The sequence below is a fragment of the Cetorhinus maximus genome, chromosome 19 (assembly GCF_964194155.1).
Source record: "Cetorhinus maximus chromosome 19, sCetMax3.hap1.1, whole genome shotgun sequence".
Lineage (NCBI taxonomy): Eukaryota > Metazoa > Chordata > Chondrichthyes > Lamniformes > Cetorhinidae > Cetorhinus > Cetorhinus maximus.
In genome coordinates, this window is record NC_135897.1 from 19,138,354 (window position 1) to 19,165,378 (window position 27,025).

The 27,025-nt window shown below is 43.3% G+C and overlaps 1 protein-coding gene and 1 long non-coding RNA gene across 2 annotated transcripts in view; one reads left to right on the forward strand and one right to left on the reverse strand.

Moving 5' to 3' along the window:
* Positions 1-27,025, forward strand: part of klhl6 (kelch-like family member 6) — a 64,035-nt gene that overhangs the window by 14,795 nt on the left and 22,215 nt on the right. The window contains exons 3-6 of the mRNA XM_078563548.1: positions 5,339-5,788; positions 15,092-15,329; positions 20,382-20,584; positions 26,271-26,484. Of these exons, the coding sequence (XP_078419674.1) occupies positions 5,339-5,788; positions 15,092-15,329; positions 20,382-20,584; positions 26,271-26,484 (1,105 nt within the window). The remainder of the gene's footprint in view (positions 1-5,338; positions 5,789-15,091; positions 15,330-20,381; positions 20,585-26,270; positions 26,485-27,025) is intronic.
* On the reverse strand, positions 1,456-15,996 carry LOC144693672 (uncharacterized). Its single transcript, XR_013579583.1, has 2 exons — positions 15,884-15,996; positions 1,456-1,570 (listed from the first exon to the last, which is right to left on the reverse strand). It is a non-coding gene; the product is annotated as an uncharacterized LOC144693672 (long non-coding RNA).

Consider the following 27,025-nt stretch of genomic DNA (forward strand, 5'->3'; position numbering starts at 1 on the left):
TAAGCCAACTGGTCAAAAGTTCTCTAAATTAGTTCCATCTCTCTTTTGAAGATAGAAATTACATTTGCTAGTTTCCAGTCCTCGGGCACTATACCTTTTCCTATGGAGTTTTTAAACAATACATGGATATTAATACCTTTGCTATCTCTTGCCTAGTCTTTGATTATCTGCAGGTACAGTCTATGTGGACTCAGGATTTATTTCCTCCTTATGTTTGTCTAGCAACTTCTTTTTTTCTATCTTAACTTTTCCAGTAATTCTCTTGACTTCCACTGTTGTCATTTCCTCTGTCAGATTCTTCAGTGAAAACGGAGGCAAAGTATTTATTCAGTAATCCTGCCATTTCATGTTGTCTCCCAGTGAGTTTATCTCGTCACCCTTTAGTGGTCCTATCCGTATATTGATTCTACTTTGGTTACCTACATGCTGGTAGAATATTTTACTCTCTTTTTATATTTGCTGGGATATTTCTATTTCCTATTTCCTCTTTTTCTTTTTAACCTCTTTCCTATGATCATCGTGTTCCCTTTGTTGTTTCTGTACTTTGCGGATGTCCTTTTCTTTCTTTTGTTGTATGGTTGGGGTCTAGATGGGGGGTTTGGGAGATTGTCTATTCTCCCAAACTGTGCTGCTCGAGCCCTAGTTTCTCAAGCCATTACTCTTTATTTACAGCAAGCATTTACAGATTTTGGACCCCGATGACTCCTCCTTCCAGGTCTGACTTCTCAGTCATGTGATCTGACATCATTATTACATAAGCATCATGTATTTCTTTACACTCTTTAGACTCATTTTTATCCTCACTTCTTTATTAATTTATGGCATTTCATCCTTGTCTATAGTGTGTTCTTATTTTCTAGTGAAAAATATTTATTCTAAACTCTACTATTGCTCCTTTAAATATTACCCATTGTTGTTCTGTTTCTTATTCAATTATTTTCCCCTAAGGTTCATTCTTATTCCCTCATTGTTGGCCTTTTCTAATTTATTATTTGGTTTTGTGTTATTTGTACCTTTTGCAATCATGATCTGACTTAAACCTTTTATAGGTTATCACTCCTCCCTTGATTTTCTCCCAAACTTGCTTATCGTATTTCGTATTTCTCCCATCACCAGACCTTGCAGTGCTTCCTCCCCTTGTTGGGTTTCCAACATTTTCGGTCATAAAGGAGTTTTTTTACACAACATCAAAACTCCACCCCCCTTTTCCCCTTCTTGTAGCATTTTTTCTTGTTTATAATTTAGTTTGTGTGACATTTCAAGGCAAAGAAGGTTAATTGTGGGGAATACTGAGTAAAGTTAGAAAGACCTGCATTTATATAGCACCTTTCACAACCACAGGACATCCCAAAGCACTTTACAGCCAGTGAAGTACTTTTAAAAGTAGTCACTCTTGTAACGCAGCAACTGCGACAGCCAATTTGAACACAGCAAACTCCACAAACAGCAAAATGATAATGGCCAGGTAATCCATTTTTATGGTTGATTGAGAGATACATATCGATCAAGATACCAGGGATAACTCTCCTGTTCTTCTTCAAAGTAGTGCCATGGGATCTTTTAGGTCCACCTGAGAGGGTAGACAGAGCCTTAGTTTAGCATCTGATCCAAAAGATGACAACTCTGACAGAGTGCTATCAACTGAGCCTACACTCCTTCACATGTTGTATCATACACTCAGAGGGCAGGCATAGCATAGGTTAGATACAGAATAAAACTCCTTCTATACTATCCATCAAATATTACCAGGTCACATACAGACCACATTAGCAACAGAGTAAATCCCCACTACACTATTTCAAACATGCCCAATTCAGGTTAGTATGGGGAAATACAAAATAAATATTCCTCAACAGTATCCTACCAAACATTCCCAGGACAGCTACAGTAAGAGTTTTGAGTAAAGCTCCCTCTACACCACCATTTCCCTCTGGTGAGATGGCAACGTAGTTGTAACGTCACTGGACTAGTAATCCAGAGGCCCAACCTAATGCCCTAGGGACAAGGGTTCAAATCCCACCAGAGCAGCTGGTGGAATTTAAATTTTATTAATAAAAAAAATCTGGAATATAAAGCTAGCCCTAGTAATGGTGACCATGAAACTATCATTGATCGTTGTAAAGACCCATCTGGTTCACTAATATCCTTTAGGAAAGGAAATCTGCCATCCATACCTAGGCTGATCTACATGTGACTCCAGACTCTCAGCAGTGTGGTTGACTCTTAACTGCCCTCTGAAATGTTCAGTTCAAGGACAATTAGGGATAGGCAACAAATGCTGGCCTTGCCAGCGACACCTACATCCCGTGAAAGAAGTTTTAAAAAACAGTTTGATGAACATGGTTCAGAGTTAACCTTGGACGAACACACTGATTACACTAACACAATATTTTCTGTTTCGTTTTCTGTGTAAAATTGCTCACTGGCATAGATTTGTATTTGGCTCCCTGCCCGCTAGATATTGGATTGAGTCTGCTTGAATTTATTTCACATAGCACCTTTATTTCCAGCAGGCGGAAGAGACTTTCGGCACATTAGCTTGGACTCCCAGAGGCCAGTGTCTCACTCACTGCATGATTAAACCTAGCATCCATTTTTCACATTGATTGCACTGTTCCCCAGGGAGTGCAACCAAAGAGCCCTACAGCAACCTGTTGCAGTGCAATTGGCAACTTCCTTTTGCTCTCCAAACACAGGGAATCATAGACCTTACAGCACAGGAGATTGTTCAGCCCATGTGCCAATCTTCAGCAGTCTGCTGTAATCCCCTTTCCCTGTATCTTTATTACATTCTTCTTTTGCAAATATTTATCCTATTCATTTTATCTGGTGCTGTAGCCTGTGGCTCAATGACAACTTGTGGTAACATTTTCTATGTTTTAATAAATCCCTGTATAAAGATTTCACCCAACATATGCCTCACTCTAAACCCCTTTGATTGGTGCATTACTCGCAATCTCACAATACTAATACAAAAGCAAAGTACTGCAGATGCTGGATGTTGTAACATGCAGTTAAGGGATAGCAGCATGACATCACTAGAAGTGTGTCATGTGATCGGTTTTAGTTTCACCTTTGCTTTTCAGCAGATCACACACACACACACACAGCTCTGCTGATGATGACTTCAAGCTTTCTACCTTTGTATATATGTTCTCATATGCCTAGTGTAAATAAATGAACCCACAATGTGCTTATCCAATCCCTTATGAGTGATAGACGTCTTTATAACATTTTAAAAACACAACACTGGAAATCTGAAATAAAAACAGAAAATCCTGGAAATACTCAGCAGGTCAGGCAACATCTGTGGAGTGAAAAACAGAGTTAATGTTTCAGGTTCTGATGAAAGGTCACAGACCTGAAGCGTGAATTCTGTTTCTGTCCACAGATGCTGCCTGACCTGCTGAGTATTTCCAGGATTTTCTGTTTTTCTCTCACAATACATATCCTCTCAGTACATCATATTTTTAAAAGCTTGCTAATAGATTTCCCTTAACATTCTCTGTTCCAGTGAAATCACTCACGTCCATAGCTACTACCTCTTACAACTGATATTGCTCTGCTGAATCTTCATTGAACCTTCTCCAGGGTACAAATATTCTTCCTATAATGAGGAGGTCACAACAGCACAATGCATTTATGTAGTGACTTGCACATCCTCAGGATGCCCAAAAGTGCTTTACAGCTAATAAAGTAGTCACTGTTGTAACACAGGGAGCTACAGTAGACAATGCATACACAGCAAGGTCCCACAAACAGCAATGAGATAACAACCAGATAATCTGTTTTAGTGATGTTGCTTGAGGGATAAATATGGGCCAGGACACTGGGGAGAAATGCCCTTCCAAGAATAGTGCCATGGGATCTCTCCACTTGGGAGATCTGACAGAGCCTCAGTTTAATGTCTCATTGGAAAAATATAACCAGTGACAGTGCAGCACTCCCTCAGTACTGCACAGAAGTAGCAGCCTGAAACCCATAGCCTTCTAACCCAGATACAGGATGGCTACGTTGAGCCAAAGCTCAATCATTCAAATCATTTGAAGTGTAGTTACTGTTGTTTTATTGGTGAGTGCAGTGGCAAATTTTTGCACATTAAGATCCCACTATCAGCAATGAGAGAAATGAGCAATTATAATTTTTGGTGGTTTGAGAGACAACTACTTGCCAGGAAACTAGAGAACTCCCTGTCTTTCTTAAAAGTGATTTTTCATGGTCCTTGGAGAAGACAGGCTGAACCTCGGGTTAACGCCTTTTCCGAAAGATGGCATCTCCAACAGTGCAGCATTCCCTCTGTACTGAACTAGAATGTTAACCTAGATTTATTTGCTAAAATTCTGGATTGAGGCTATGAACCCACAACCTTCTGGCTCAGAGACAATGGTGCCAGCAATGACCCAAGCTGACATATGAGAAGGGAAATCTATGCACATGTTAAAATGGGATTGCAGTCGGTTGATTAGCCTGTCAACACTCACTTTCCAAACACGGGCATTAAATTGGTGTTTCCTAAATCCCAAGAATGATGTGCCTTGGTGGTAAAGTGTTTTGGGACGTGGTGAAAAGCGTTATATAAAAGCAGGGTCTTATTCCTTTTCAATGCATAGCCCGATGGTATGTATGTTGATGCTCTAACAAACAAGGCTCATTTAACTTTTGTGATCTCAGTGTAGGGTTGAGGTGGGGTGGGAGATAGAGGTGACATGTTAGGGCTGCTACAGTTGGTCTCAGTGCCCTAGGAATAGAGAAAAACATCAATGAGGATCTCTAGTGTTATATTCATATTTCTGTGGCTATCAGGATCAGGCTTGGCTGTGATGCAACCCATAGTCACCTAGTCTACAGACTCTCAGAGTATGAACTCATAAGTGAAGACAAAGTTCTGGAGGGCTGTTAGTGAATGTGGGACAGAGTCCAGGGAGAGGCAGGAGGGACAGGGAGAGAGGGAGGCAGAAACAGAAAAGCTAAGGGGCCAGGGGGTGATTGTGGGGGCGTGGGTGGGAGTGGGGTGCATTTTGTGACTACTGACTGTTGGGAGGTTGTTGGTCACAGATCAGTATGTCTTAAAGAAGTCTCCATAGTCTTCTGCAGGTTAATTGTAAGTCTTTATTAACTACTAGAACTATTTACACATATACAGTAAAGGGTACAGGCTAGGAGTTATCTCCACGCTTAGTCTTTACACGTCTCTGCTCAACACCACACAGAACCCCTGGGTTTGGGTCATGTGCCTCTTACATCACTGTGTGGGTGGCACTTACTCAGTCCCACATTAATCTGCATGTGCCAGACCCTTATACTACACTGACGGTGTGCCTGTTTCCTTGTTTGACAGTTCCTGCGGATGGTGGATGCCTGCGCCAGCTTCCTCATGAATGCATTGCACCCAGATAACTGTGTGGGGATCCTCAGGCTGGCTGACACACACTCCCTGGACAGCCTGAGGAGATGTGTCCAGAACTACATTATACAGAACTTCCCTCAGGTGCTGACACATGAGGAGTTGCTGGAGCTGCCAGCGGAGATTCTGTCTGATATCCTCAGAAGCGACGAGCTCTATGTCACGGACGAGGAGCAGGTGTTTGAGACGGTGACCCGGTGGGTGCGCTACCGAGAGCCTGAGAGGCGGCATCAGCTGGTCCAGGTCCTGAAGCATGTCCGCCTGTCCCTCCTGGACCCCTGGTATTTTGTGGAACAAGTGGAAGGCAATGAACTTGTTCGGCAAAACCCTGACGTGTTCGATTTGTTGCAAGAAGCCAGGATGTACCATCTGTCGGGCAATGAGGTCAGCCTTTTTTCCATGATTTAGTCATTCTAACATTTTCTTTCAGATTTTGCTAGCTTGTGATGGTGGATGTGCAAATGGAACATAAAGAACTTGCATTTATATAGCACCTTTCACAACACCAGACTTGCATTTATATAGCGCCTTTCACAACACCAGGATGCCCCAAAGCATGTTACAGCCAATGACATGAAGTCACTGTTGTAATATAGGGACGGGGAAGCTAATTGGTGCACAGCAGTGAGAAACTTAACCAGATAATCTGTTTTAGTGATGGTTGAGTGATAAATATTGAACCAGGATAGTGGGGAAAATTCTTCAAGACAGCGTTCTGGAATCTTTTATGTCCACCTGAGAGGGTAGATGAGAACCTCAGTTTAATATCTAGACTGAAAGATTGCACCACTGACAGTCTAGCACTCCCTCAGTACCACACTGCAGTGTCAGCCTGGATTATGTGTTGAAGCCTCTGGAGTGAGACTTGAACCCACAACCTTCTGGTTCGGGGGTTTGAGTGCTACCACTGAGTGACAGTTGGATTCAGTCAGGCGGGGGGCGGGGGTGGGGTGGGGGGGGTGGTAAGAATGAACTCTCTTGATGGTCCAACTGGTAAAGACACTGTGCAATATGCTGCTGAGGCATTCAGTACAGACAACCCCACTTCAATCTAAACTGATACCAGCTGAACAACAGGTGCAGCTTGATAACGTGAGGAAAAGTGGATGTTTCTGATTGCGTTCTGGTAAATTCCTCAGGAAAGTGCGCATGTGCACATGTCAGAATAGAAAAAAGATTGGGCCCGAAAGTGATTCCCTTCACAGTTGAGCTGCCTGGTGAAACATTTGCCAGCACAGTCCCATTAACTGCCTTGACGTTAATTCTAAATAGAGTCAGAGCCTCAAACCCTGTTAGTTCCCTCCATTATTTTAAATACCTTAATCTGATGACCCCTTGAGCAGCCTCATTCCAAAGTAATATAAAGAAAGTTTTGCAGTTTCATCAGTCCTTCAGTCCACAGGGGGAATTCTTACAAACCTATGCTTCTGTGGAGAGTTATGAGGAATATTAAACCAAAAAACACAGCAGGCGCAGGCCCAATTCCTTAGTGCTCCCAGCAGGCGAAATGCTCTGCTGGAAGTTCAGATTCAAGAAACTACAAATTAACCTCCTACTGAGTCAATGTTGGAGTTTGAACAATAATTGAGATTCCCAAACCTGAGAATTGAAAGGGATATGGGAAGCAGGTGGGAAAATGGAGTTGAAGCCCAAGGTCAGCTATGATCATATTGGATCATGAAGTAGGCTCAACTCCTGCTCCTATTTCTTGTGTTCTTATGAAAGGATTTGTGCTACTTTGCTTTGATAAAACCTCCTGGATTCCATTAGATTTTCAAACACATTTTACTTTTGGGGGCTATAATCCACGTACCTAAACCCACAAATTCTGTTTATCCAGCACACATGACTTTCCCATTTCGACTGTATTTCCATCTTATATCCAATATGCACTCCTGACACTTGCTTGACTCCCTCTGAACTGCTGCCTTTGCCTCTCTTGTTCTAAGCTTATTTGTATCAGTCAGTTTCAGTTCCCTTGTCTCAAAATTTCTCTAACCTATTTTTTACATAACCATGATGAGCTCATTGTCGTACTTTTCCATTATCCTTGAACTAGTTTGTCCCGTTGCAACTGTAGAAATTCTCAAGATGCTCACCAACATGCTTTCTGCTCATGTCAAGCTATCTTAACTTAGTCATTTACTGTGTACAAACTCCTAACATCTACAGAACCAAGTTATAAGGATCGCTGGTTAAGCAAAATGGGAAAGCTAGTCCACCTAGTTTCCGACAAATATTGCAGAAAGGTCCTGAGGCATACTTAGGACCTTTCTTTGCATATTTAAATTGGCCCAATGTGAGGGGCATCTAAAAACAATGAAGATCAATGAAGTGGCAGCCATGACACTGAGGCGTGTTGGGTACAGGACCTTGCACCCAGAAATTGGTACATATTGCACCCATTTTACATCTTAAATCAGACATAACACATACCAACTTGCCCCCAAATATCTATGAGATAGAGAAAGAGAGACAGAGAGAGATAGAAACTATAGGGAGCTATCAGGCAGGGAAAGTACAACAAGTGGAAATGAGAGCTGAAAGAACATAATGGGTTGGGTTATTTTTAGAAGCACAATGCAACAGCAAAATAATTATTACTTGAGTCTTCAGCTCCATTCCTAATTTTGGCTGTAAAAATTATTTGGTGTTGGAGAGTGTCATTAAGGGAGTTTATTCTATAAACATACCCAAGGATAGTTTATTTTTATTGAAACGTATATCACTGCACTGCTTCTTCTGTCTCTTGGCAGCAACTTCACAGAGACGTTGAATTATGTTTCAGTGTGATCCCTGCCCAAAAAATGTTGCAAGTCATGGTGATCCTCAAGGCTTATATAGTCGTCTTGGCAGTATCAACATTTGTGGGTAAATCATAGAGCTCTTAGTTGTTGGGAGAGGTGTTATGAAGAGGCAGAGCAGAGCCAACAACACCGGGGGCAAATAAGTTTGGGCTTGATGCAGCACAGGATGCATGAGCTGTCACTGCCGGCAGGAGGCCTGCACAGGATGTGAGCTGTCCAGCTCAAAAGCAGCTGCTCAGGGACGAAACAAAGCTGTGGGACAACAATAGCTGCACTCTTGTGTTTAAATGAATGTCAGGACAGGTGCAAGATAGAACAGTTGCTCCTGTGGATGCTGGCCCTATTCCAAATTATATCCCCCCTCCCCCACATTGGGCTGTCCCTGATTCTTGCTCAAGTACACTTTGTTGACTAGACTCCATTATGTATCCCTGATAGCGATGGGACAATAAATATATGGTTTCAGGAGTTTAACAGACGCCTTTCATCCTGTGCTATAGACTTTAAAGTATCCAAATTTGGCTAATTCAGTCTTGCGGCAAAAAAGCAAGAGAGCTTCAGAACCAGGAAAACCTCAAAATCAGAAAGGTCTCAAAACTCTGCAGCAAGGCCTCAAAACCAGCAAGGCCTCAAAACCAGCAAGGCCCCAAAACCAACAAAATCCCAAAACTAGAGAGGCCTCAAAACCAGCAAGGCCTCAAAACCAACAAAATCCCAAAACCAGAGAGGCCTCAAAACTAGCAAGGCCTCAAAAATGTCAGGATATTAAAACATCAAGGCCTAAATCAACAGGCCTTTAAATGAAACTCATAGCACCACCAATGTGGAGGAGCAGTCAATCCCAGAAATGAATGGTTAAATTTAAATTTGTAGATAATTAGAGTAGGAAGTCCTTCAATGCAGAGAGCGGGAATGACTCTGCAGCCAGACAAAGGGAGAGAGAAAAAAAGACTCAAGACAGGAAGATATGGATAGGGTGGCCAGATTAAAATTTTCAAAATCAAAACCAGGGCACATTGAAAAGCCTTGGGAGGGCAGGGATCCATGGCAGGAGCCTGGGGGACGGGCAGTTGAAGATGGGAGGTCATGTGATGACATATCTCCTGGAATATGTCCAGCCAGATTTGGCAACCCTGTTAAGACATTGGTTCATTCTTGGATCTCACTGGTTGCCTAGCTCTCTATCCCGGAACCATGCTCCACTTGGGCCTTTGTGATTAGCCGTTACCCCTGTCAATCGCCCTCATACTCCCACCACCCCCCCCACCTCTTTGGAAGGACAATATGGCCTCTAATAAAAGCACTGAAAAGATGCTTATCTTAAGAACAAGCCAGGTCTATCATTGCTCCCTATTAAATTGGATGGCAATGGAAGTACTGGGAGGACTTGAATTGCTCAGAGAGCAAACTTGACTTGCTTTGATTAACCATTACTCCTGGCACAGGTCACAAGGCCACACAGAACACAACAGCGGACTCTGACTGACCAGTCAGAATTGGGTATTCACCTTGTGGATTGGATGATGGTCGTCAGGTGTAGTTTGTGGGGGAGAAAAGGCAATATGAGAAATTTTTTTTGTTGCTGTTGGGGAAGATATAAGAGGTGAGGTGTAAATAAAGTTAACGCAGCTGAAGACAGTGCCAGAGAATACATAAGTTTCACAATTAGAGCTGTCCCATTGAGGACCAGTTTTAGAAAGAAATATCACTCCTGGCTCTGGGTGCCAGTGAGAAGGATTTCTGTGCATGCGGGAGCATTCCAACGAATCCGTTTCATGGCTGGTGGGTGGGGCAACATTCCGATTCGCAGGGTGCAGCAGAGCACAAGAGGTTTTTTTGAGGTTTGCTGACAGTAAATGAAGCGCGAGGATGAAAGGGAGGGGAGAGCAAATGGAAAGAATAGACCCTGAGCTGAGCGACAATATTAAGTGCAGACAGAAATCTCTGATATGGTTCATGTAAGAGGGAAAAGCTGCAAACGGGACATTTGAGCTATTTTAAGCAAATTATCGGGACACTGGAAAAACTGGGACATCTGACCACCATAGATATGGAGGCAGAGAGACTGCACTGAACTAAGTACCCATTATAGTAGCTGAACAAAGGGGCCATGCAACAGTTTAAATTGTTAACCTCCAAACAATGTTTAAAAAAAGTTTTCCCCCAAGCTGGTCTCTGGCTCCATCCCTAGTCTCTGACAATGGGGGTGGATGGGCAACATTTCCTTTTTTTAAAGGAAGTGTCTCCAACACATCCTTTCCTAGTGGCAGGATGCGCTGTCCGCAATACTATGCCAGAGAAATATGTATGTTTACAAGTTTTGCATTTGTCTTGTATTAGTTATGGCAGCATGGGTAACTGCCTGCTCTGCCAACACCAACTTGGATTTATATAGCACCAATATCATAGTAAAATATCCTAAGGCACTTCACAGGATTGTGCTCAGACACAAAATTGTTACTGAATCAAAGGAGGAAAAATTAGGACAATTAGGACTGAAAGAATGGTTAATTAGATAGATATTAAGGAAGGGAGACAGTTAGAGAGGTGAAGGGGTTTAGGGAGCAAATTACAGAGCTTAGGGCCCAGACTGCTACAGGCATGGCCTGCAAAGGTGAGATCAAGGAAGTGAGGAATCCACAACAGGCCAATACTGGCAGAACACGGAGTTCTAAGAGGGTTGTAGGACTGTAGGAGATAACAGAGATAGGGTGGGGCGAGGCCATTGAGGGATTGGAAAACAAGATTGAGAATTTTAAATATGAGGCATTGCTCAATCAGGAGCCAATTGGTCAGCGAGCAGAGTGGTTACAAAGAAATGGGATTAATTGATAACCTCATTGTGAAAGCACCCCTAGATAGCAGCGATCATAATATGATTGAATTTTACATTCAGTTTGAGGGAGAGAAGAGTGGTCCAGGACTACATATTTTAAACTTAAATAAGGGCAATTATGAGGGCATGAAAGAAGTGTGAGCTAGACTGAACTGACAAATGAGGTTAAGGTCCATAGAGATGCAGTGGCAGATTTTTAAAGGGATATTTCCGAATACACAGAATAGAAACATTCCAATGAGAACGAAAACTTCCAAGGGGAGAACCCACCATCTATGGTTAACTAAAAAAGTTAAAGACAGCATCAAACTGAAAGAAAATGAATATAATTGTGCAAAGATAAGTGGCAGGTCAGAAGATTGGACAGAATATAAAGAAGTGAAGAATGACAAAAAGATTAATGAGGAGTATGAGAGAAAGCTAGCTGGAAATATAAAGATGGATAGTTAGAGTTCCTATAGATATTAAAATAAGAGAGGAGTTAACAAAGTGAACGTTGGTCCTATAGAAATTAGTCTGGGGAATTACTAATGGAAGGCATGGAGATGGCAGATGAATTGAACAGGTATTTTGCATCGGTCTTCACTATAGAGGATACGAATAAAATCCCAGAAATAGCTGTAAATCAGGAAATGGAAGGAAGGGAGGAACTCAGGATAATTACAATCACCAGGGAAGTGGTATTGAACAAATTATTGGAGCTGCGGGCTGACAAATCCCTGGGTCCTGATGGCCTTCATGCTAGGGTCTTGAAAGCAGTGGCTAATGAGATAGTTGATGCACTGGTTTTAATTTTCCAAAATTCCCTAGATTCGGGGAAGGTTCCATTAGATTGGAAAAAGCAAATCTAACTCCTTTATTCGAAAAGGGAGGGAGACAGAAAGCAGGAAACTACAGGCCATGTAGCTTAACATCTGTCATAGGGAAAATGTTAGAAGCTATTATTAAAGATGTTATAACAGGGCACTTAGAAAAGTTTAAGGCAATCAGGCAGAATCAACATGGTTTTGTGAAAGGGAAATAATGTTGACCAATTTATCGGAGTTCTTTGAAGAAGTCACGTGCTGTGGATAAAGGGGAACCGGTGGATGTACTGTACTTAGATTTCCAGAAGGCATTTGATAAGGTGCCACATCAAACGTTATTGCAGAAAATAAACGTTCATAGAGTAGGGAGTAATATCTTAGCATGGATTGAAGACTGGCTAGCTAACAGGAAACAGAGGTAGCCATAAATGGATCTTTCTCTGACTGGCAGGATGTGACAAGTGGTGTGCCACAGGGATTAGTGCTGGAGGCTCAACTTTTAACAATTTATATAAATGACTTGGATGAATTGCTGACAACACAAATATAGGTAGGAAAGTAAGTTTTGAGGAGGACAAATAGACATAAGTAGGTTAAGTGAGTGGGCAAAGATCTGGCAAATGGAGTTTTATGTGGGAAAATGTGAAATTGTTCATATTGGCAGTAGGAATAAAAATGTATATTATCTAAATGGTGAGAGATTGCAGAGCTCTGAGATTCAGAGGGATCTGGGTGTCCTGGTGCATGAATCACATAAGGCTAGAATGCAGGTACAGCAAGTAATTAGGAAATCTAATAGAATGTTATCACTTATTGTGAAGAATTTGAGTACAAAAGTAGGGAAGTTATGCTTCAGTTGTAAAGGGATCTGGTGAGACCACATCTGGAGTACTGTGTATAGTATTGGTCTCCTTATTTAAGGAAATATGTAAATGCGTTAGAAGCAGTTCAGAGAAAGTTTACTGGGCTAATTTTTTAAAAATTTGTTCATGGGATTTTGGTGTTGCTGGCCAAGGCCAGCATTTGTTGCCGATCCCTAATTGCCTGTGAACTGAATGGCTTGCCACACAATTGCAGAGGGCAGCTAAGAGTTAAACACATTGCTGTGGATCTGGAGTCACATGTAGGCCAGACCAGGTAAGGTGGCAGATTTCCTTCCCCTAAAGGACATTGGTGAACCAGGTCAGTTTTTACAACAATCGACAATGGCTTCACAGTCATCACTGAGATTAGCTTTTCAATTCCAGATTATTACTCCAATTTAAATTCTACCAGCTGCCATGGTGGGATTTGAACCCTTGTCCCCAGAGCATTAGCCTGACCTTCTGGATTACTGGTCCAGAGACATTACTATTACTATTACCCCACCTTCTCCCCAGGAATCTGTCTTATGAGGAAAGGTTGGACAGGTTATTCTTGTATCTGCTGGAGTTTGAAAGAGTAAGAAGTGACTGGAACAAAACCTGTAAGATCCTGAGGGGTCTTGACAGAAAATGGATGTGGAAAGGATGTTTCCTCTTGAGGGAGAATCTAGAACTAGGAGTCAAGATTTAAAAATAAGGAGTCACTCATTTAAGACAGAGATGAGGAGAATTTTTTTCTAAGAGTCGTGAGCCTTTGGAACTCTTCCTCAAAAGGCGGTGGAAGCAGAGTCTTTGAATATTTTTACAGCAGAGCTAGATAGATTTTTGACTAACAAGGGGGGTGAAGGGGGTGAAAGGTTATAGGGGGTAGGCGTGAGATTACAATCAGATCAGCCATGATCTTATTGAATGGCAGAGTGGGCTTGAAGGGCCGAGTGGCCTACTCCTGCTCCTAGTTTGTATGTAGTTGTGACGGATGAGAGGATTTAGTGTGAGTTAGGATATGGCCAATAGCTTTGGATGAGCTGAAGCTTACGGAAGCTTCAAGGTGTGAGGCTGGCCCGCCGAACACTGGAATGGTCAAGTCTGGAGGCGACAACGGGTTTCAGAAGCAGCTCAGTTGAGGCGGGGCAGAGATGGGCGAAATTAGGGAGGTGGAAGTAGATGGTCTTGGTGGTTTGAGTGTAAAAACATGAAAATTTTCCTCAGTAAGAGATGGCTTTGGTAACTTCAGCAGGCAGCATCCACAGAGATTCACACAGTTTGGTGTGACGTTCAATTTCTTCCAGCAGGATCCTTTCATATCAAATATTAAAAATGCATTGGCACCGCCAACAACAGAATTTACTGGTTTCTTGCCCCACAATTTTCTAACTAGCCTGTCTCACAGGCGTTGACTCTGGTTGAGATCCAATCAATGGGTGGCAATCATTCTCAACCAACTCAGAGTGAACTATTCAACATGAGGGCATCACAGCCAGCTCTGTTATTCCCCTTCCCAGGGATGCTGAGAAAGAACAAAAACTTGCTTTTCACAACCTCAGGATGTCCCAAAGTGCTTTACAGCTAATGACATACTTTTCATGAAGTGTCTTCACTATTCTAATGTAGGAATCATGGAAGCCACCTTGTGCACAGCAAGCTCCCACAAACAGCAATGTGATAATGAGCAAATAATCTGTTATTGTGATGTTGATTGATATTGGCCAGGACACTGGGAAGGACTAAAATAAAAGCAAAATGCTGCGGATGCTAGAAATCTGAAATAAAAACAAAGCGCTGGAAGTGCTCATCAGGTCTGGCAGCATCTGTGGACAGAGAAACCTTTTGAGTTGACTGTGGCACTTCTTCGGTTCAGAAGAGGTCATTTTCAACTCAAAAGGTTAACCCTGTTTCTCTCTCCAGAGATGCTGCCAGGCCTGCTGAGCAATTCCAGAACTTTCTGTTTTTATTCCACCAGGGATAACTCCCCTGATCTTCTTCAAAATAACATCATCAGATTGTTAATGTCTATCTGAGAAGGCAGACAGGCCTCAGCTTAACATCTCATCCAGAAGACGGCACCTCTAACAGTGCAGCACTCCCTCAAAATGGTACTGCAGTGTCAGTCTAGATTAAGTACTCAAGCTTCTGGAACATGAACTCACACCCTTCTGACTCAGAGGCAAAAAGTGCTCCCCAATGAGCCATGGCTGACACCATCCTGGTGCCAATACTGAGGCTACAGTGGAGATTAGCCCAAGGGTTGATCCTGAAATCTTTGTATGAAAGAGAGTAAAGGTTCTGATTTTGAACTTACTTCAGGATAATTCAAGAGTGAATGAAGAATGGAATAACTCTGTTTTTGCACTCACCCCTTTCTTTCATTGGTGCAGATTATTTCGGAGAGGACAAAGCCCCGGATGCAGGAGTTCCAGTCAGAGGTCTTCATGATAATAGGCGGCTGCACCAAGGATGAGAAGTTTGTGTCGGAGGTGACCTGTTTAGACCCTCTCCGGCGAAGTCGCCTGGAAGTGGCCAAACTGCCTATCACAGAGCTGGAGTTGGAGAGTGAGAACAAGAAGTGGGTGGAGTTTGCATGTATCACATTCCGTAATGAGGTCTACATCTCAGGTGAGCTGTGAATTTAGAACCATCTGTCCCACCATCCACTGCAATCTTTCTGTTTACTTATTTTTGTACTCACCTAGGTGAGCCCTGGGTGATGGTCGTTTTCCAATTCAGACAGCCAGAACCAGCAATAAATCTCAGCACAGCTCAGTGATGGGGCAGTGTAGAAGGAGCTCCACTCTGTATCTAAGCTGTACTTGCCATGTGAGTCTTTGATGGAACGGTGCAGAGGGAGATTTACTCTGTATCTAACCCATGCTGTACCTTCCCCACGAGTGTTAGATCAGGCAGCGCAGGGACAACTCTGCAAACCTTCATCCCAAAGAACAGGAAATTCAGAAGAGAAAATAGCTGTACATGTCTGATTCCTGGTTTTGGTAGCTCGGTAAACAATTGTTCAGCTAACTTCTAAAAATAAACCCAATGGCAGTTCTGCATAAATGGGTCCACTGCCAGGCTGCTTTCTAGAGAGTTCAGAGGTAATATTGGAGTCAGCATTCCAAGAGGAAATGGAAATATAAACAGGAAATATGGCAGGAGATTATGGGGATGCTCACATTAATGAATCAAAGCTGCACTATTCTGCCGACACAGTCTCCTCTGTAGTGCTGTCACACCCCATTCATTTCCAGAGTTCTTTCCTTTTCCTCCCTGGCTTTCTCCTCTTATCACCTGGGGTACACAGGAACAGGAATTCAGCCTCTTAATGCTGCTCTGCCATTCAACAACAACTTGTATTTACATAGCATCTTTAATGAGGTACAAGTTGCAGGGCCCTTTACAGGCTGGTTTGCAAACAAAGTTTGACGCCAAGCCACATAATCACAGATGACCAGAAGCTTGGTCGAAGATGCAAGGTTTAAGGAGAGTCTGAAAGCAGGAAAATGAGGTAAAGGGACAGTGAAGTTTAGGGAGGGAATTTCAGAACTTAGAGCCTGGGCAACTGGAGGCATGACCACCAATGGTGGAACGATTTAAATCAGGGATGCGCAAAAGACAAAAGTTGGAGGTGCACAAAGCGCTTGGAGGGTTGTAGGACTGGAGGAGATTATAGAAACCTGCGAAGGACCATGGATGGTCCTGAACACAAGGACAAGAATTTTAAAAGTGAGGCTTAAATGGAAGCCAAAGGTTGGCAAGTACAGGGGTAATTGGTGAACAGGATTTGGGGTGAACTCGGACGCAGATGGCAAATTTTAGGTGGCCTTTAATTTATGCAGGGCAGAAAATGGGAGGCAGATCAGGCACATGTTAGAATAGTCACGTCAAAATTTAACAAGGGCATGGATGAGGGTGTCAACAGTAGATGAGTTGAGGCAGGAGCGGAGTTGGGCAATGTTACAGAGTTGGAAGTGGGTGGTCTTCGTGATGGCGTGGATATGTGATTGGTAGCCCATCTTAGGTTCAGGTATGACACTGTAGTTGTGAACAGATGGCTTAGCTTCAGACAGTTGCCAATCTGATCATGGATGATCTGTACTTCACCCTCATTCACCTACTTTTGATACCCTTTCCTAACAAAAACCTATTGTTCTTAGTTTTGAAAGTCTAAATTGTTTCAGCATCAGAGAGAGTTCCAGATTTCCACTATCCTTTGTGTGAAGAAATGCTGCCTGATTTTGTTTCCGAATGGCTTAGCTCTAATTTGAAGATTATGTTCCCTTGTTCTGGATCCCCCCCACCAGAAGAAATTGGGCTCGATTTTAACAGTGTGCAATTGGGTGGATTTTGAATGGGTTAAAATGCGGCCCACGGCTTCTCTGTATCTATTCTATCAAATCCTTTCCTCATTTTGCACACCTTGATTAGACCATAAAACCATAAGACATAGGAGCAGAAACTAGGCCAATCGGCCCATCAAGTCTTCTCCGCCATTCAATCATGGCTGATAAGTTTCTCAACCCCATTCTCCTGCCTTCTCCCCGTAACCTTTGATCCCCTTACCAATCAAGAACCTATCTATCTTGGTCTTAAATACACTCAATGACCTGGCCTCCACAGCCTTCTGTGGCAATAAATTTCATAGATTCACCACTCTCTGGCTAAAGAAGTTTCTCCTCATCTCTGTTCTAAAAGGTCTTCCCTTTAATCTGAGGCTGTGCCCTCAGGTCCTAGTCTCTCCTGCTAATGGAAACATCTTCTCCACGTCCACTCTATCCAGGCCTTTCAGTATTCTGTAAGTTTCAATCAGATCCCCCCTCATCCTTCTAAACTCCATCGAGTATAGACCCAGAGTCCTCAAACGTGCCTCATATGTTAAGCCTTTCATTCCTGGGATCATTCTCGTGAACCTCCTCTGGACCCTCTTCAGGGCCAGCACATCCTTCCTGAGATACAGGGCCCAAAATTGCTCACAATATTCTAAATGCGGTCTGACCAGAGCCTTATAAAGCCTCAGCAGCACATCCCTGCTTTTATATTCTAGTCCTGTCGAAATAAATGCCAACATTGCATTTGCCTTCCTAACTACCGACTCAACCTGCAAGTTAACCTTAAGAGAATCCTGGACTAGGACTCCCAAGTCCCTTTGCACTCCAGATTTCTGAATTCTCTCCCCATTTAGAAAATAGTCTATGCCTCTATTCTTCCTACCAAAGTGCATGACCTTACGCTTCCCCACGTTGTATTCCATCTGCCACTTCTTTGCCCATTCTCCTAACCTGTCCAAATCCTTCTGCAGCCTCCCCGCCTCCTCAATACTACCTGTCCCTCCACCTATCTTTGTATCATCTGCAAACTTAGCCAGGATGCCCTCAGTTCCTTCATCCAGATCATTAATGTATAAAGTGAAAAGTTATGGTCCCAACACTGACCCCTGCGGAACTCCACTAGTCACCGGGCTATCCTGAGAAGGACCCCCTTATCCCCACTCTCTGCCTCCTGCCAGACAGCCAATCTTCTATCCATGCTAGTACCTTGCCTCTAACACCATGGGCTCTTATCTTACTGAGCAGCCTCCTGTGCGGCACCTTGTCAAAGGCCTTCTGGAAGTCCAAGTAGATAACATCCATTGGCTCTCCTTTGTCTAACCTACTCGTTACCTCCTCAAAGAATTCTAACAGATTTGTTAGGCATGACCTCCCCTTGATGAAACCATGCTGACTTTGCCCGATTTTACCATGCACTTCCAAGTATTCTGAAATCTCAGAATCAAGAGATTAGTTCTCTTTCTCAAGTGAAGGGAGTACACGTCTATGCAGCCTATCATAGAATCATGGAATAATGGAACACAGAAGGAAGCCATTCAGCCTGATATGCCTGTGCCAGCTCTTTGATTGAATCATCTAGTTAATCCCTCTATTTTTCCAATAGTCCTGCAAATTCTTCCCCTTCACGTGTTTATCCAATTCTCCTTCATTAGCCATAGGCTTCTTGATCTGAATCAGAAGGTCGTGAGTTCAAGTTCCATACCAGAAACTCGAGCACATAAATTTAGGCTGACGGTCTAGCTCAGTACTGAGAGAGTGCTGTGTAAAGAAAATTCCCCTCTTGTTGTGCTTGGTTTATTTGTCAATCACCTTAAATATGTACCCTCTGGTTGCTGCCCCTTTGGCCATTAGAGCAGTTTTTCCTTATTTACTCCATCAAAACCCTTCAAGATTTTGAACACCTCACTTAAATCTCCCCTTAACATTCTCTGCTCGAAGGAGAACAAACCCAGTTTCTCTAGTCTCTCTGCGTAACTGAAATCTCTTGTCCCTGGCATCATTCTAGTAAATCTCCCTTGCACTCTCTCCAATGCCTTCACACCCTTCTTAAAGGGTGCTGCACAGAGTTTGCCACAATACTCCAGCTGGGACTGAATCAGTGATTTATAAGGCTTTACTAGAATTTCCTTGCTTTTATACTCTGCCTCTCTTCATAAAGATACAGATGGAGTATTCTTCTTCATCAGCTTTCTCAACTTGTCCTTCAAAGATTTAAGTGTGTACACTCCCAGGTGTGCTGTTCCTGCATCCCTTTTACGATAGGTACCATATACTTTATCTTGTGCCTCCTCATTCTTCCCACCAGAATGCACCACTTCACAATTCCCTGCATTAAATTTCATCTGCTGCGTATGTGCTCATTTCACCAGTCTTCCCATGTCCTCCTGAAGTTTGTCCTCAACTCTCTAAGCCCCAGTATCATTCTTCTGAATCTGCACTGCACCCCCTCCAAAACCTTTCCTGGGACTCTGCCATTCAATGAGATCATGGCTGATCTGATAATCCTCAACTTCACTTTCTTGCTTTTTCCCCATAGCCCTTAACTCCCCTACTGATTAAAAATCTGTCTATCTCAACCTTGAGATAGATGTGAGGATTTAAAGGGGCCTCACGTCTGCTAACATTCAGTCAGAGCTCCATGGCAGCCATTGCTGATGCAGAGGTCGTGACACTCAGTTTGGGAAGCCCTGTTTTACTTACTTGTTTACTCTGATTCCCAAATCTTTATGCTCCTCCATAACTCCTAGTTACTCACCAGGGTCCAATTCAATGCACACTGTCTCCAGTACCTTACCTAAGTGACTATTCTTCAAGCCTGAGTAGAGTCAGTTTGTGTCAGCTTAACTTCTTGATTGTTGGGCGGTGGAAGGGGGGCTGAAGTTGTGTTGGTGGAGAAGGCATCTTTATTGAGCCTCAATCTGCAACCCGTACACATTCTATTGGGTCAGTGAAACATTGGCTGATTTTCTTGTCCAGGTGTGCTGAGTCCACTCATATCACCTCAACTGTTACCTCAGGTATCATTCAGCACAGACTAGGGATCAAACCTGTGACCTTTCTTGCCTGTATTGTTTGGTGCTACACTCGCCAGGTTTTTACCTTTACAATTGTCCCACAAAGTGGGTGATGCAGTATACACTATGATGGTAGACTGTTGAAGGAACCTTATATTTCTGAGTGCGAGTGGCTGCCCAGGAAGTTCATCTTCTTTAAGAAATGAAGTGTATTTTTCAGGCATGAGGTCCCAGGTTCAAGATCTGCTATTGCCCGGAGAAATTGTCTTGGGAAAAGTTCAAGATTTATGTGTCTGCAAGATTAAAGTTTGTCTTTCTGTTGGACCTTCCAGGTGGTAAAGAAACACAGCATGAGGTGTGGAAGTACAATGCCTCCTTAAATAAATGGATTCAGGTTGAATATTTAAACACTGGACGGTGGCGGCACAAGATGGCAGTTCTGAGCGGCAAGGTGTACGCAGTGGGAGGTTTTGATGGCATCACACGCCTCAACAGTGTGGAAGCATACGACTCCTTTCACAACTGCTGGTCAGAGGTATCTATCGAGCTGAACATCTGTTGTATTGTCTATGTTAATGCCAATCTATAGTAAATCAAGATTTTTCTTTTGCACATTATGCACTTTCTGTACATTTCACACTTTATTTCCCATGTCACAATTTTTCTGTAATGCTACTTCTGTCATGCCTGGGAGTCACATCTCTTGGATAGTGGGTCTCACAATCTCAGAACATACCAAAGTGCTTCACAGTCAATGAAATACCTCATAAAGTATAGGCACTGTCGTAATGTAGGGAGCCACGGCAATCAAATTATGCACAGCCAGGTCTTTCTGAGAGGGCAGACAGGGCCTCAGTTTAACATCGCATTCAAAAGAAGGCACCTCTGACAAAGCAGCACTCAAGTATTAACTGAGGTTTTGTACACAAGTCTCCGGAGTGAGGAGTTGATGCCACAGCCTTTTAACTCGGAGATCAGAATGCAACCAACTGAATTCCAACTGTCACCGAAAATGAAATGAAAATTTTATAGTAAATATATAATGCTAACCAGTTTCTTGAACAAAATCAGTAAATTGTTCCAATCTATATGATGTTACTATGTTGCAGTTAACCTTAACAGAGAAAAAAGCCTTTACAGAGAAAAGATTTGCATTTACATAGTGCCTTTTGTGATCTCAGGACATCCCAAAGCACTTTACAGCTAATGACATACATTTGAAGTGTAGTTATTGTAGTAATGCATGGCAGGATCCCACAAACGGCAATGAAATAAATGATCAGATAATTAGATCTTTTTTTGGATGTTGGTGGAGGGAGAAATATTGGTCGGGACACTAAGGACAGATCTCCTGCATTTCTTCAAATATTACCATGGGATCCTATATCCGAGAGGGCAGGTGGGGCTTGGTTTAATGTCTCATCCAAAAGACTGCACCACCGGCAGTGCAGCACTCGCTCAGTACTGCACTGGAGTGTTAGCCTGGATTATGTGCTCAAGACCCTTGACTATGACTTGAACCAACCATTTTCTGAACCAGGAAATGGGAATAAGCCACTTAGCTCAAATAAACCCAACTCTTTTCAAAGATCAATCTCACCTACTCACCTTCTCACTGTATAAGAGAAGAAAATCTAGACCAGGAGAGTGCTTATTTTTTGAATGAGTGAGCAACAATTCTGACCCACCTCTACACTGTGCAAGCAATGCTCTTCTGGCCAGCCACCCATCTTCCACCACCCGACCCTCAAAACTGAGCTCATCCATACCTCTGCTGTCCGTATTCTAACTCACTCCAAGTTCCATTCACCTGTCACTCCCTACACTTGCCGACTTACATTGGTTCCTTGTCTGGCAACGCCTCGATCTTAAAATTCACAAACTTGTGTTCAATTGTTCTACAGTCTTGTCCTTTCTCTGTGATCTCCTCCAAGTCAAGACCAGGAGCAATAGAAGCAGGGGGAAGCTAGATGGCCCTTTGAACCTGCTCCACTGTTCAATAAGATCATGGCTGAACTTTTACACCAACTCCACTTGCCCACCCCATACCCATATCCCTTGATTTCCTTAGTGGCCAAAACTCTTTTGATTTCAGTCTTGAACAACTCGGCAACCACAACCCTCTGGGGTAGAGAATTCCAAAGACCAACTGATTGAAAGAAGTTCCTTCTCGTCTCAGTCCTAAGTGGCTGACCCTTATCTAGAAGTTATGATCTCTGTGGTCCTCCAACTCTGGCCGTGTGCATCCCCAATTCCTTCAATTTACTATTGGTAGCTGTGCCTTTAGCTGCCTAGGCTCTAAACTCCTCTGCAATTCCATCACCAAACCTCTTTGTCTCTCCCTTTTCCTCTAAGATGCTACTTAAAGCCTACCTATCTAGTTCTTTGACTAAGCATTTCATCACCGGTCCTTTGTTCCCTTCTCATTGTAAATTTTGTGTCTGATTATTCCCTGGTGAAGCTAATAGTTAAAGATGAAAACTGTTGTTGGTGAAAATATTCTCAAACTTGGGGAGTATTTAAACCTTGGGTGGAAACCTATGTGCCTTTGCCTGTGGTGAGTTTGGTGGCGGAGGGGGATGGGCATTTAATCAGATGACCATTCCCCCTCCTGCTGCCAATTGAGGCCCTTAAGGGGGCAATTAATGCCCACTTCAGAACCTTACCCAATGCTGCTGGCATTACTCAGTGGTGCGTGGTGCGTGGGGAGTGGGGAGATGGGGCTCACCATGTGGGGAGCATGTTAAGCAAACGCTGGTTCTTTTGCTTGTGGGCAATTCAAAGGTGCTCAGTGTTTGATCGAGGGACCCAGCATGGAGAAGGGGGGAGGAGTGCTGAGAACTACAATGCTGCTATTACTGCTGACCCCATCCCTGAAACTCCCCTCCCCTCATCACTCACCTGTGCCTGGGTCCCTCCTCAATCTGAGGCTGGGTGTAGTATTGGCAGCAGCTCGATCCCTGTAAAGACCTATAACTTTTTTAAAAAAAGATTCAAACTTCCAGTTGATAGCTGAAAGAATGACATGACAAGATTTCAAGTTTTAAAACTTTTACTATAACAAATGACTCAAAGCGCTGAACACTATTTTGAGCACTGCTGAAAAAAGAAGTATGTTGTCGAAGTTTTTCATCTTGCATTCATTCGGACAGATGTAAGATGTATGAATACCAAATTTCAAAGGGAACAACAATTTATACTTCATGAGAAAAGGGTGCTGATTGGTTGGCAAATGGACTCTGATTAGTTGAGACATTGCCATGGGGAATGGACCAGGGATCATTTGTTTCCCCCAAGCTTTTGTTTAACTGAAAAGGAGCAATGCCTGGACATGTTCTTTCTGCTTTCTTTTTTCAGAAATACTATTTTCTTTTTGTAGGCAACTTGTACTTTAAACTACAAAGAGGAACATTCCACTTTTATACTTATGCTGATGCATCACACTCTCCATGGAATTACAGTCCTCAGCAAACAGTCCACAGTTGCTTCTAATAAATTCTTGTATCACCGTTTCACCGAGTAGTAACTTGGAGTGACCATCTCCAGGCATTTTCCATAATTTTGAGAGCTTCTTAATCCACCACCAGCAGTAAATCCTGTTCTAATGATTCTTCCTCCTCCCAGCCATGCCAGAACAAGTCTCCAGAATCCATAGAAGGCTACAGGATGTGTCTCTTCCACTAGAGACCATCTTCCCCCCGTATCCGGCTGTGGTAGCTCACAAAGTCAAGCTGCCTTTTCTCTATGCTAACCACACAAAACCTCTCCTGTCTGTCTTTGATATTCCTTGATTTGCTGGGAAGCCTGTAACCTGATCTCAAATGACTTCCTCTTACCTCTTTCCTTTTCCCCATGGCAATTTGAAACACATAAACCTTATTTCTAGGTGGAAATACTAATTAGTTACCTTGATCCCAACTCCCTTTCATCGTAGAAGTAAATTGACAGCTTCTAGCACAACTGTTTATAACCTGGTACCTTCAACACCTTTCTGGGTCTTTGGGAGACTCAGAGTCTATTCACAGCAAACTCGGTGACTGCTGCCATTGCCTCCAAGCATAAATACCTTGCATTTTCTTCGCAATAAAACAACCTAAGTTGTCCGTTCATCTCTAACAATGAAATCATTCAGGTTTACTGTCAGGCAGGCTTTAGAACAGGTCACATGATCCCTTCAATTACCTTATATTTTGAGACTGTAGCTCTAAATTTAATAATTCTACAAACTCATAATTGTAACAAAATCCATGCATGATTATTCCATTATGAAATTCCCTTGCAGGTCACCTGTTAAAACTATGGGCCAGAACTTCCATGGAGTGGCAATCACAGTCAGATTCCCACTTCGCTCCTTTTTACTTACCCAGGTCAGGAGCTGCACACTTCTCGCCTGCTCTTCTGGCACAGGCCTTGTGAGAAATGTGCAGTGTACCTGGTTCCCAAGGCCTTCCAGTGCAGGGCAGCAGCATTGGGGTTAATGAAGCCACTAACCTGGCACTACCTGCCGTAAAGCAGGTAAGTCTAAAGCTCCCGGTGTTTAAATGCACTTTGAGAGGCCAGGGAGAAGACAAGGTAAGTGGGCAGGATGGGGGTGGTGGGGACGCTTCACAGGAGATTGGGTGGTCATTCAGGGGCTTGGGGGTTAGTTGGGAATTCTGGGGGGTAGCCAGAGGGTGGTGGGATAGTCGGTTGGTGGGTTGGAGGGCAGTTGGGGGGGTTGGGGTGTGGGGGGGTAGTCGGGGCATTGGGAGGGTAGTTGGTGGGAGTGGGGGGGGCTTTTCATGGGATCAGGAGGATAGTCGAGGGGGTGGAGGGTAGCCAGGGGTCGGGAGGGTAGTTTGTGGGGGGGTGGTTGCAGTAGTCGGGGTGGGCGGTCCAGTGGGGGTTGGGGAGGGGGCGTCAATAGTATTGTAACTCAGGAGTTCGAAGTGGTTTTAATTCTTCTAACATTTCCTGGGTAACTATCCTGCTAAGAGAGTTGGGACCATCTGAAGTGTCCGAGTCAAGTTGATGTATCAGATGGTTCCAGGTGCAGGTTAATTGTCTATTGGAAGTTTAAAGTTCCTGGGCAATTGCTGTGCAGTCCTTGTGCAGGGACTTCCAGAGGGTCTCCCAGCACATCCTCTGGGGTACCCTGGGGAACGGAAGTTCTGGGTCATTATTTTAAGGAATACTACATCCCTTTAAAAGACTTCATTTGTTCTCTACCCTGTACCATCACCTCACCCCCATCAATCTCACCATCTTGTTTCTCGATGTTAATCAATACCATGAATCAATTCCATCTCCTTAAAGCCAGGTCCGTTCATTATCCTATTAAGGGAAAGTGCTTCCTCATCTCTAATCTTGCTCCAAGTGTGGGGCAGAATTTAGCCTAGGCCTGCGGGCCTTATGAACCTTTTCAGGCAAGGTGATTACCCTTGGTGTCGTGCTGTGGGGTGTCCTGCCATGTTAAGGGTACTATGTAAATTGCGCTTCTTGTTATAAAAACAGAAAATGCTAGAAATATCCAGCAGGCCATGCAGCATCTGCAGAAACAGAGTTATCATTTCAGGTTAATGACCCTTAATAATTTGGGTAAACTGATGGGGTGCTGATTTGCGAAATTTGATTTGTCCTGGTTTTTGTAGACCGCGGCAATTTTCCACATTGTTGGGTAGATTCCAGTGTTGTCGCTGTACTGGAGCAACTTGGCTAGGGGCATGACTAATTCTGGAGCACAAGCCATGAGTACCACATGTAGTGATGCTTTTGTGGCCCATAGCCTCTGCTGTACCAGGGCACGCTGCTATTTCTTCATATCATGTTGTTGGGGAGGGGGGCTGTGGGCACTATTGGTTGGCACAGGGATGGGGGAGAAGGTGATAGAGAGAAGCTGATCTGAGGTTAGAGGTAAAAGCAAAAAACTGTGGATGCTGGAAATCCAAAACAGAAACAAAAACAAAAATACCTGAAAAAACTCAGCAGGTCTGGCAGCATCTGCGGAGAGGAACACAGTTAACGTTTTGAGTCCGAATGACCCTTCAACAGAACTAAGTGAAAATAGAAGAGAGGTGAAATATAAGCTAGTTTAAGGTGGGGGAGGGGGTGGGGGGAGACAAGTAGAGCTTATTGTTTGTTCTCTCTTATTTTTTTTGAGCAGTCACAGCCCTTATTCCAAAAGGTGTCTTTTCATCCTGTGAACCAGTTACATGTGACTCAAATTATTTCTTCTCCTGCAGGTGGTCCCACTCCTCGTAAATGTCAGCTCGTTTGCTGCCACCACCTATAATAAGAAACTCTATGTCATTGGAGGAGGGCCCAATGGGAAGCTGGCCACAGACAGAACCCAATGCTATGACCCTGCAGCCAATAAATGGAGCCTCAAGTCACCTATGCCTGTTGAAGCCAAGTGCATCAATGCCGTTACGTTCAATGACCACATTTATGTTGTCGGTATGTGGACTGTGCTGCTTTGTTGTGGGTGTGTGGGTGGCGAACGCAGATGTTAACATCTGGGCAAAGAGTTTGGATACAACTTTCTGTTTAAGAACATGGAAAGGCTGTTTGGCCATTTATTCAGTTTAGGCTGATCTGTATCCCCACTCCATTTCCTCTCCTTTGATCAATATCTGTTGACACCCTTGCCTATTAAAAATCTATTGCGCTCAGAATTAAAAATTTCAAAGGACACAGCATTCGTAGCTTTCTGGAAGAGAAAGTTCCGAATTTACACTATCCTTAGTGTGAAGAGGTGTTTCCTGATTTCCTTCCTGATGTTTCCAATTTTGTGATGATTACCAGATCAAAAGTTCTCATGTCCTTTTGTTGGTAGGTTGACATCAGGAAGTGGCTTCTAAAGACACCTCTTGTCCAAAGAAATCTGGTGCATATTCCTTCCCCTTTACTCAAAATTTGAATTTCCAGATATCCCGAATGATCTTTGTTGGCCCCTTGATACCTCTCCACATCAGCAGATGGTTTTAAGCTTTGCTGA